The following is a 12,146-nucleotide window of genomic DNA, read 5'->3' on the forward strand; positions in this document are numbered from 1 at the left end:
TGCCCCCAATGCTGTTTCTCAGCCAAAAGAAAAAGTGCCATCGGGGCTAAAATCTAACCCGCCTGCCTTTTTTTCTAACTTGCAGTTCCACTGTCTGCACCAGATGCCTTAAAAATCATAACAGAAAATGACCACATTCTGCTTTTTTGGAAGAGCTTGGCATTAAAGGAAAGTAATTTCAATGAAAGTCGGGTAAGTTGTGCTGTCTCTCCCATCCTACAGGCCAGAAAAGCCCAGAGCAGAGCCACTGCAAGGCTCCTTTCATGGACTCTTTGTACTTTCTGCTCCCCAAAGCATCCTTGATGAGCCTTCTGCACAGAGCTCGCTTCAATTCATATTGCAACTGAGGCACTAAAGCTGATAGATCCCATCGGTCCCCTTTTAGGAACATAATTATCTGCTTGGAAAAGGTGAACTGACACGTGTGAAAGGACTGGGAATAGAACACTGCCCCACCAGGCCAGGAAGCACATCAGTAGAGTCTGAGAACTGTCATAGAATCATGGAATGGTTTGGGTTGGAAGGGGTCTTAAAGCCCATCCAGTCCCACCCTCTGCCATGGGCAGGGACACCTCCCACTGGATCAGGGGCTCCAAGCCCCATCCAACCTGGCCTGGAACCCCTCCAGGGATGGGGCAGCCCCCACTGCTCTGGGCACCCTGGGCCAGGGCCTCCCCACCCTCATTGTGAAGAATTTCTTGCTAACGTCTAATCTAAATCTTCCCCCTTCCAATTTAAAGTCATTCTCTCTCATCCTGTCACTCCGTGCCCTTGTAAAAATGGATTATTTAGACTTTGATAGCAAACGTGATGGTCTTTGGCAGGGTTTGGGCAGGCAGCAAATTAACAAAAAAGCCATAGCTTTTACTGGACTCTGTGTTTTGGGTGATCTTGGGTGGATGCTAAGAACAGAGTGAACCAAACAGATCTAAATCTTCTTTCCTTCCTGGACTGGACAAGGTCGATGCACACTGACAGGGATGCCTGGAGGAGGCTCCATGTTGCCCAAGGCATTTCATCAAAGCTAGATTCAGGTGGAGAAACAAGTTTCAAAGCTCTGTCTGAAGGAGCAAACCTGACCTTTGCAGCCAAGTGATGTCTTTTTTTGTGCCTTTGTTTTCACAACTCTCAGGGTTATGAGATTCACATGTTTGACAGCTTGATGAACATCACGGCTTATCTGGGCAACACCACAGAAAACTTCTTCAAAGTTTCCAACCTGAAGATAGGGCACAACTATTCATTCAGCGTTCAGGCCAGGTGCCTGTACAGCGGGCAGATGTGCGGTGAGCCGGCCACGCTTCTCTATGATGAGCTAGGAACTGGTAGGTCCCCGGCATTTTCCCCATCTTCCTCAACAAAGACTGATACAAACCTCACCAACTCACTAGAGAACTGTGCTATCAGTTGCTAACGGTGCTTCTTTCCCTCCCTCATCTTAGGCGAAGACTCCTCTGCATCAAAAACTGGTAGATCCACAGATATCGCTGCCGTCGTGGTACCGGTGCTGTTCCTGCTGCTGGTGACCCTCGGGATCGGGTTCGTGGTGCTCTACATGAGGCACAGACGGCTGCAGAACAGCTTCACTGCATTTGCAAACAGCCACTACAGCTCCCGCCTGGGCTCAGCCATATTCTCCTCAGGAGATGATTTAGGTACGTAGCCCCTGGTTTCATGCACAGCCTCGAGGACTAAAATCAGTGCAAGACCTCACTTCTCCATTGTGCTTTGGGCCACTTTTGGCATAAAAATCTCTAAGAGTACAAAAAAAATCCCAAGCGTACAGAGCGAGTCCAGGATAAATGTTTTTAGTAACCACAGATGGATCTGGACAGGCTGGATCAGTGGGCTGAGGCCAGCGAGAGGGTTCTACAAGGCCAAGTGCCGGGTCCTGCACTTCAGTCACAACAACCCCATGGCTTCAGGCTTGGGGAAGAGCTACTGGAAAGCTGCCGGGTGGAAAAGGACCTGGTGGTGCTGAGTGACAGTGGCTGAACATGAGCCAGCAGTGGCCCAGGTGGCCAAGGAGGCCAATGGTATCCTGGCTTGTATCAGCCATGGTGTGGCCAGCAGGAGCAGGGCAGGGATTGCCCCCCCTGCAGTCAGTGCTGGTGAGGCCGCACCTCGAATCCTGGGTTCAGTTCAGGGCTCCTCACCCCAAGAAGGACATTGAGGGGCTGAAGTGTGTCCAGAGAAGGGAGCAGAGCTGGGGAAGGGGCTGCAGCCCAGGAGTTCTGGGAGCGGCTGAGGGACCTGGGGCTGTTTAGTCTGGGGAAGAGGAGGCAGAGGGGAGCCCTCATCACCCTCTGCAGTTCCTGGAAAGGACGTTGTGGTGACGTGGATGCTGGAACAAGTGATAGGATGAGAAGAAATGGCCTCAAGTTGTGCCCGGGGAGGTTTAGCGTGGATATTAGGAAACATTACTTCATGGAAATGGTTATGAAGCATTGGCAGAGGCTGCCCAGGGCAGTGGTGGAGTCTCCATTCCTGGAAGGGTTTAAAAGACGTGTGGATGTGGCATTTATGGAAATGGAGAGTGAGTTTGCAATGTGAGGTTAAGAACTCAATGATCTTGAAGGTCTTTTCCAGCCTAAACAATTCTGTAAACCACTCCCCCTAATGCAAAGCAGTTAAAACTTGAATATAACAGAGTCAGCAACCAGGTAGGAGCACGAGTGAGGCCACAATGCCCTGGTTTTGAGGGCAGTTTTGTGGCCAGCTTCACTAACCCATTTACTCATGCCCCGTGCAATGCTGAGGGCGGCATAACAGAGCTCTGGGTTTGTTTTTCAGGAGATGAGGATGATGAAGCCCCAATGATAACTGGATTTTCAGATGATGTTCCCATGGTCATCGCATGAAGCGCATTTCTGACTGTACAAACCAAATGGTGTAAATATTTTATTTGATAAAAATAGTTGACTGTTTATTTTAAAAATGCACTTTGAGTTGCAATATGTTATTTTTATATGGGCCAAAAAAGAATTTAAAAATACACTTTGTAGTAATCAACTGTGAATTGCAGTCTAGGTTGTTTTAGTAACAAATTGCTTTGATTTAACATTAATTTAGTCTTACAGGGCTATGCTTGCTGGGCATGCTTTTAAGTCTGTGAGATATTTTCTGTTAACTAAATTGGCTACCCATTTTATTTTTCTAAGACAAGAATAAATTTATTTAAAAAGAAATTCAGGAGATTATATATGTAGAGAGAGAGAAGTAATATAGTCCCTGAAGGTTTTGCTTTTACTTTAAATACAAAAAATCCTTTAGACTTTTTTTTTTATATAGAAGTATTTTTGTTGTGTTAATTTATTGGGAAATCTGCTTGAGAACAGATTTCCAAAGTCGTCAGACATTGTACACATTATTGTGTAGAACATGTGCCACTTTATCTTGCGAGGCAGTAGGATCTTGGCATCCCTGTCATTGTTCTTCCCACGATAGTAAAAAATCCTTATTTTTACATATTCCCACCCGCTCTCTTATTAAAAGAATCTTTCAGCAATCTCGGAGCCTAAGTCAAGATGCTGCAGCGTATCCCTTATGTAGGAGTCTATCTTCTTGCTGCCGTAACTCTAAGAGAAAGCATCCAGGCTGCACCAAACCACGGTGCTGAGGGTTGTGCAAACCCTTGAATGGTGATGCTAAGGGCTGTTAGCAGGAGGGTTTCTGGGGCTGTTCCTGCACGAGAGCGGCAGCAGCACTGCAGAATCCTTCTGCAGTGCCATGCTAGCACCCAGACCTCATAGTTTTGACCTTTCAGGTGTGCAGTGACAACAATCCATGCCATGCCCTACCCTCCCACTGCTGCCCAAACCCCTTTGGAGGGCACCTGCAGCCACTGAGCTGCTGACCATTAATCTGTAGTTTACATCACTGAAAAAGCTTGCCCTTACCCCCTTCAAACACATTCCCCAGCTAATCAGGACCCCATTCCTCCATGGAGTTCCTTTAAGATGCTGCTATGTCAGTGGGACGGAAGGGGGAGCCTCCACTGTGAGGAAACAGCTTCGCATACAGATTTTTCCATGGTCCTACAGAGCCGTAAATCTAAATTCATTTGGTTTACAGCAGGGATTCAATCCTCCTTCATTAGTGTTTTCTAAAAGTAGCTGTAGTTGTACCTTCAGCTTTAGAAGGAACGTATATATCCACATATATATATTATTTTCCCACCCATCTCACATTCCCAGTAGACATAATGCAGGCAACAGAGCTGAGCAGTAGAAATGTCTGGTAACCACTGTTGAGGTTTTTTTTTTGTGATAGCAAAATGTGAATCTCCCCATGAATCCAACCCCCTTGCCAAGCCAAGAGCGGCAACACGAGCGGATGTTCACGGGTCACGTCTGGCCGTGCTCTATATGCAAAGCTTCGCACCGGTGAAATACAGCACATTGTCTTGTTTCCTTTGTTTAAACCAAGAATATTTTTGCAGTGTAAATTCAGTTCGAATTGCAGTCTTCCTAGAGATGAAACGAGAGAGGCCAACTATGTTTTGATACATGACCGATCCATTTAATTTCACATATATAAAAAAATAGAAGTTCTATGTGGTTTGATATTCTATAGAAATACTGACTCTATTTTCAATTACTGGTGTTATCATTCCCGGTGACAGATTTTTTTCCCCCAAACTGGGACCAAACTATACTCAGATTTTTATAAGTAGCAGCGATCTTAGAGTTGTCATATTTTTATCTTGTTAGCAGGTCAGGTGCTGTTCAGGAGTGAAAAATTTGAGTAAATCAACCCAGCACGTATAGCTTGATTTAGCTGGAAATACAGCTACATAGAGAGACCAGAATCTGACCAGAGACTGAACTGTTTTTTCTAAAGATATAAATCAAGTATTTCATATAGGAAAGAAAGCCTAATAGCAGAGATAAAGTGTAGTGAACTCCTTCCTTATTAAGCAAGCTTTTCTGGCACAAGTATTGGAAAAAAAAGTTATAGCGCCCCAGATGATGGTACTTCACTGGTGAGAATCGCTGTTGGTCGTGTACTACTGCTTTACACCCCAGGGGTAAATCCTGCTTGAATACAGCGAGTAGAGTTTAGCCCATCTTTATCTGGAAGACAGATGCCAAGGGGACCCTTGTAACCACTTTATATTCTGCAGAAATCCCGTGGCTGGATGCTTATCTAGCGTCAGTCGGGGACAGGTCACTTCTGGCCACTCTGAAAGGCTCCATTGTACGCGTGGCTCAGCCACAGTCGGCTGGAGCTCAGCCTATTGCCAGCAAAGCATTCTGTCAGACTAGCATCCTTAAAGCCACCACTCCGAATTACCTGGGCCTCCCTAACACACCCTGCGTGGAACGGAGTCCTTTGTGGTCACCCCCGCGTTGCACGGGGGGTTTGGGGGCACTGCAGCAGGCAGGCTTAGCGCAAAGCTGGATTTCTCTTTCCATGGACAGTACTGTAATGCACGGGCACGCCCGACCGTCCGAGACTCTCCCTTCATTGCAAAAATCACCACTGTGCTCTCAGCAAAGCAGCTTCACAGGGCTAGTGTATTTTGTATAGAGATAGAAGTCCAAGCCCCAGGTGGGGAGTGGGCAGGATAGATGCAATTCTGGGTAAAGTGTATATTTTTTATGAACTTTTGAAGCACAGAATCTTGTTCACAGAGATGTATAAGGGGTGGGAGGGTTCTGGTGTAAATACGGTACCTGGATGTGTATTTTGTTCTGGTTTTGTTTCAGTAGCCTAATGCAATGTGAAGCGTTACCCTTACTTTGGGGAGGTGACTGGGGTTTACCTCATAGCAATCCAGTGCAATGTTCAGATCCATAAGGCAAAAAAAGGGTTTGGGAAGTATCCTGGATAGGAGGATCTTCTCCCAGTTGATTTATGTTTGCACCCCTTTCAGATCTCACTGCAGTCACCTGCCAGTACTCTGAAGTCCATTTGAACCAAAGACTGAAGTCAAAGGCTAAAATCTGGTGGGGTTTTGGAGCATGAGGTTCATTTTGCTTTGACTTGGGATATTTGGAGGGGTGTTTTGTGCATTTTTGGGGTTTAGGTTTTTACAAGAAAAGACAAGGAGCGGCCACATTTTCCAGGCTTGAGATTTGAACACCCGTTCAAGGTCAAAAAAAGCGATCCTTTCAGCCTAAATAAATCACATCACTCTTTTCGGCCATCGCTGCCTCCTCCGTAAAAAGGCTTTGGCAAGCGGGTAACCCCAGCTCCCACGTGCACATGCAGCCACCCCTGTGGAGCCCAGGACCCTCTCTGGGTGCACGCAGGAGCCAAGCCAGGGCATGAGCTCACAGTTCGGCCAACAGCCCGCACCTCAGAGAAATGCCAAGAGGAGCTGCAGAGAGGGGTGAAGCACATCGTGTTGACCTCAGGGGAAAGCTGTGCATGCAGGGGAAAGGGATATTTCATCTGCAGAATAGCTGGCGTGCTCTAAGTCCCCACCCCAGCTAACCCTGCCATAACTTGTTCCATGTGCTCCTGCCTTGACACAGCATTAGCAGGAAAGCACTGCAGATTTAGTGCTGGGAAAAGGACTATTTTCCTTGGACAGGGCTCAAGTTACATATTCCTAGATGTATAGGAGTGTATACTCGGCCAGAAAGGCGAGGAGAAAGCATACGAGAGCGAGGGAGCCTGTGATAACACCGGCTGCCAACATCCACACCATCATCTTTCGGCCTTGTGACTAAAGAACCTTTGTGTTTGCAGGGTGCAAGACACCTTGGAGGTCCCACAATGGTGTGGCTTCTTGCTGGCTTCTAGAAACCCTGAGACATGGAACCTGAAAGCTCTTGTCTGAGTGGAGAGGGATCTGCCCCACCCAGACAACCAGCAGGGCAGGATTATTTACTAATCCAGTTCCTAGAGCCCCAAAATCACCTTGGCCACCAGGGAAAGCTCACCCGGGACATTGGCTCTCCTGGACCAGCACAAGCTTTCCATCAGGGCAGTCTTAGGGTCTGCACCCTTGAAATCTCATAGTAGGGACTGAGAAATATTTAATGACAAACTTCACTGGTGGAAATGTAAGACACGTTCAGGAAAGACCAAAATAACATTTTCTGAAACAACTTTCGAGTCTCCTTCAAATGGACTTCAGGAGGGAAATGGTGCAATGGAGTGAGTTACTCTTGGACCCAGAGAGCATCTTCATTACTGGAACTAGCTGTAACATTCATAATTAATCCTTCAAAATGTGCAGCCAGTCTATAATGAGTTTTTTTAGAGGTAGTGTCAACATCTAATCCAGTTCCTTAAGTGAAGTTTAATATGATACCATTGGAATTGCTACTCTGTGTCATTTTATTTTTCAGTCACTGATTTCTGCTCTGTTATTATTGCACAATTTTGAAGGAATTTTTGTCTGTCGATTTTTTCCACTTGATGATAATAATAAAAATTGGGTAAACAAAATATTTTTTTGGTTTCCAAAATTATTATTTAGCTTCTGTGCATCTAATACAATAAAAGGAGACCTTTTTCTGAACCATATTTGATTGCTTTACGTTAGAAGGATGTGTTGGGTACCCTAGGAGGATGATCAGAAATGGAAAAACTGAGCTTTCTGCAGAAGGAGCAGCAGAGTCCTCTTAACAAGGTACCACTAACTTTCATAATTCTATCATATAACTGTCTCATTCTCTGTCCCTTCAAGGTCAGCATCAGTCAATAAGCAGCACCGTCCAACACTAAACAACATTTTGAGCCCTCTCCAAGCCTTACCCTTGTACCTGCAGAACATCATCTCCAGCGCTAAGCCCAGCTCATGGCTCATATCACACATTATTTCCCTGCTTAAACCCCATTTCCAGAACAATCCCTACCCATGTGTGGTGCATTTTACACTGTTGCTGTTTAAAACACTGTGTGCGCGGCTACACCTGACGGCCAAGCAGCTGAAAGCAAGCAGAATTACTGCTCGCAGGGAGAGGTAATGAGCAGGCAGCGGTCTCTTCACACGTCTCTCATTTTTCAGCCTTCAATTAGAAAGGTAACATGTGAGCTTGGTGGACATAATTGAGGTATGCAAGCATCTTAACTGTTGCACTTCATTAATGTTTAGCTTCAGGCAACAAACAACCATTCCTTCCTTCCCATTGCCCCCTTCTTCACGAATGAAGCTGATTTGTCCCTCTCCTTGCTGAAACAGATTGCTCCCCCCAGGAGGTACCAGAAGTTGCTCTTCGTTCCCATGCACGCACTTTCTTCTAAAACAGGCAATGTGACTCTTAAGCTTTGGCACTCAGTGTCACTGAGAATATCTTGACAGACTAAAAGCTCGACAGAAGAGAGAGGTGTTCATGCTTCCCCTCCAAATACAACTTGCAGATTTTTATGGATAGGAAAGTTTTGGCCCCTAAACCTTGACTCCCTCGCCCAGGATTGTGTTTATCAAGTTACCTTGTGATGAACTGAATAAATATTGCTCTGAGAAACCCAGCCTCGCTTGCTCCCCATCGCGCTCACAAACCTTTCGCTGTGTTGGCCCATGGATGTTTCATACCAAGACCCCACTGGATCTCACTTGATCCTCACCTTTGGACTCAGTGCCTGGAGAATAGCCACAAAGTCACAGGCACTGACTGAACCCACCTACCCTGCAAGTAGAATTTTTTCCTGGCTCTTTCCTTTGTGTGTTCTCCCTTTTTATTGCTTTTATGACCTTTCCTTATTGTCAAGCCTCTAAATGCAACGAGCTCTTGAAGATAAGAGAGTTTCTCATAGACTCTCTACAGTGCCCACATGAATACTATGCCTTGCTCTCAAACACTTCAGGTAATGGTATCAGGCAGTGACTCTTAACGAATAACGGTGTCTTAAATATTGCTGGGCATGTTTGGGCCAGGTTGGATGGGGCTTTGAGCAACCTGAACTGGATGGGCGTTGGAACTGCATGGGCTTTGAGTTCCCTTCCAACCCAAACCATTCCATGGTGTGATTCTATGTTGGCAGTTCCCAAATAAATCTCCAAGCTTTTCTTATTATATGACTTCATTTTCTCTTTGAGACCTCAATTGTCTCTTGTTTTGCATCTGAACCACAGGAATCATCCATCTCTCTTTTCCCCACTGCTTTCAGGCTAGAGAGTCAGAGTTTCATGAAGAAACACAGCTAGGCATGATTGGATCGCTCACGTGTGTTTCTCCAAGCTTCCCCTTCCCTACAGCACCATCAAGAACATCTGACAAACAGGGAGAGGTCTCAGCAGACACCACTACCCCATGTGTTCCTTGAAGACAGGCAGCTACGCAAAGAAATGAGATCCAAGTGAACATTCCTGCTGCAAAACATTTTTCCCCACTGTGATACACATGAGAACCCATCAAGGAGGAACATTCCAACCACTGGAGGAGCTTTGGTTGGAGCAAACCCAGCTGGGAGGCCCAGATCCAGGCTCCTTTCACTCTCCTGCTCCTGAAAACACATCTTTCTTTCCCACAAATAACATCAGGGGTTGTTTCCAGTGGATGGGCTGCAACCACTGATTTAGGACTTAGTGAGCTGCCTGTAGGAACAAGGAAGCTGTGTGGAGTTACAGCAAGGCCAAGACTGCAAAATCACTTCCCAGCATGGGTTAAGCATTTCACGAAATAGATGTGCTCTGATCTTGAGAGAGAGCAGCTGAAGTTCTGGCTCACTGCTCCTCTTTTGAGTAAGCAACCAGAGTTTCTTGTGCCAGACTCCTGAACATTTGTGTTTAGCCTTTCTCGGCAGGAAAGATGAAATAACTGAGGATATTTCACAGCAGAACTCAAGCTGGAATTTGGGATGGAGGAGCCAAGAGCTCCTAGATAGCTCAGCCCCTGATTTAAGGAGGGAAGAGAGGATCTGTGGGAAAGAAAGAGTCATGCTGCTAACTATCAACCTCTTGGCTCCTGCCATGAACCTCTCAACCCGCCGATTGTGGGATGCAAGGAAAATGGTAGTCGGGGCTCTTCCAGGATGTGTGGTTTATTTCTTCCCTGTAAATTATAGGCATCCAGAAGCCCACATCCCCACATTCTCATAGCTTTGCTTTCCCTGGCCACTGCAGAGTGAAACAAGGAGAGAACCTGACTTCAGCAAGAGCACCTGCACGGGGCTGGGCTGGAAAAAATCCCCTTTCTTTGGAGAATGGTGGAGGGAGATGTAAAAGGGACTAGACAGTGATTTGGGAAGGAAAGCCAGGAAGACAGTCAGTGAACGGGGAATGGGTGCGTGAGCTGAGCAGGAGTTAACTGAATCCATCCTGAAGCTTGTCACACCCTGACACTGGCTATACGGGAGGCGTATTTCAGGCATGGAGAATCTGAGGCAGAGATGGACAACTTGTGGCATTCACATCATAAAGCCTCACATCTCCAGAGTGGTTCAGCCAACTGAGAACACTTATTTACCCTGGATCCGTCTGTAGCCAGTGTAGGGACGCAGATGCCCTCCAAGGGGGAATTCGATACCTGACTGAGCCATCCTCAAATTTTCTTCTATGATTTTTTAATTCCTCCCAAACTGTAACAATGGCTGTCCATGCATTTTATATTTCGCCAAGTCTGAGATCCTGAAGGGTAAAATGGCAAGAAGATAGAGAAGAGGTTGGAGGTTCCTCCTGCCCGGGGCTCTACGTAACGCTAGGCAGGATTGATCCAAGCTGAGAGGGTCACTCCAGGAGCCTTCTGTAGCCAAGGATGAGGCACAGCAGTTCAGAGAGTGCTTCCCCTTGTCTTAAAATAGGTTACATACTCTTCACAATAAAAGGAACTAAAGGTAGACTGCCTCGCACCAAGGCTTGTGACTGTAAGAAACGACAGCCTACATGAAAAGAATTCCCAAACCCATGAGTTCTTTGCCCAGGGCCTGGCTGGATGGATCCCCTCTCTGCTCCTGAAGCACATGCACTGCCTTTGAAGCCGGCGACCCAGTGCTGCAGGCTTGCGGGGACACTCTCTGCCAAACATCCCTCTCCTTAGCATTCCTTCCCCGAGCAGCAGGTTCTGCTCATGCTGCCAGCAGAGCAGTGTCAGGTCCTGTCTGAACACCCTCCACGCTCCCCTTTAAAGGCTGCTGGCCCAGCATCGGGGCTAGGCTGGCTTTTCGGAATTACGCAGCTTTCCTTTCCCTCTCCCACGGCTTTCTTGAGACCCCTTGGAAAGCCAGAAACAGACACTTGGAGGCCAATTCCCAGCTGTGCGTTTAGTCAGAAGACCAGCTTCATTTCTCAATCCAGTTTCCCTTTGCAGTAGCTCAATGTAACTCACAGCGAACACGTCCATGTACCCAGGAAATTACCATGGTGGACTCAGTGCTGGTGAAGACAATAGTGTGCTTAACTCGTTTATTTGGCTCAGCACCATTTCAAATGTACTTTTCCTCCTAAACTTATTTAACCTCGCAACCAAGAGCCACAAGGATGGTGGAGCTATTTGTTTCGCGACCAGCTCTCCTGGGAGAATAGGAACAAAGAATAGAAAGCAGCCTGGAGAAATGGAAAAGAGAAAATTGAGAAACGGATTCGAATGCATCGCCCTTGGAGACCATGCCAATGACCTGCTAGAGTCCAGCCATCATAAATAAATAGACTCCGTTTATTGTCTAGCCAGGCCGGCAAGCACGGTAATGCTTGAGCTGGTTCCAGCGGGTGGGGCTACCGACAGCATCGTTCTTTCGTGCTGTGCTTTCTGAGACAAAACAGATGTCGGTCACCGAGCGTCGGGTTTGCCATGTGATTTGTGATGCAGCCACTTGCATGCGATTGATGAGGGCTTTGTTAACGGCCCCCCAAACCGGGGCCAAAAACTTCTTCCGTGGTGGTGAATCCTAAGCGAGTGGCAACAATGCAAAACGAGCGAAGCTCAAAACCTGCGACAATTAAAGCACCACATTCCGCTCCCTTTGTAACAGACCCACCAGATGCTCTGCAGCAGTTACCGAAAATCCAGAGCTCAGCTACGCTCGTGCAAAGGGCAGAGCGGGGTGTGCAGACCCACAAACCCGCTCCATCCATACCAAAACCCATTTTTCACTCTTTAACCTTTTTTACGGCGACTTGGGTGCAAAGCGAGCCATTCCCAGCTGGCCCTAAGTGCCACCCACGTGCAGTAGATGGCAGCAGCAGCTTTAGTCAGTGACCACAGAACTCACCAGGATTCTTTCCCCCTCTCCCCCCCCCTTCTTTCTTT

The 12,146-nt window shown here is 46.9% G+C and overlaps 1 protein-coding gene across 2 annotated transcripts in view; it reads left to right on the forward strand.

The window, feature by feature from the left end:
- Positions 1 to 7,448, forward strand: part of SORL1 (sortilin related receptor 1) — a 57,671-nt gene extending 50,223 nt beyond the window's left edge. For both annotated transcript variants that reach the window (XM_054086933.1, XM_054086934.1), the window contains exons 45-48: positions 86 to 192; positions 1,133 to 1,325; positions 1,443 to 1,655; positions 2,794 to 7,448. In XM_054086933.1, the coding sequence (XP_053942908.1) occupies positions 86 to 192; positions 1,133 to 1,325; positions 1,443 to 1,655; positions 2,794 to 2,861 (581 nt within the window). In that variant the 3' untranslated portion in view covers positions 2,862 to 7,448. The remainder of the gene's footprint in view (positions 1 to 85; positions 193 to 1,132; positions 1,326 to 1,442; positions 1,656 to 2,793) is intronic.
- Positions 7,449 to 12,146: the final 4,698 nt, after the last annotated feature.

This window comes from Cuculus canorus, chromosome 23, assembly GCF_017976375.1.
Source record: "Cuculus canorus isolate bCucCan1 chromosome 23, bCucCan1.pri, whole genome shotgun sequence".
NCBI lineage: Eukaryota > Metazoa > Chordata > Aves > Cuculiformes > Cuculidae > Cuculus > Cuculus canorus.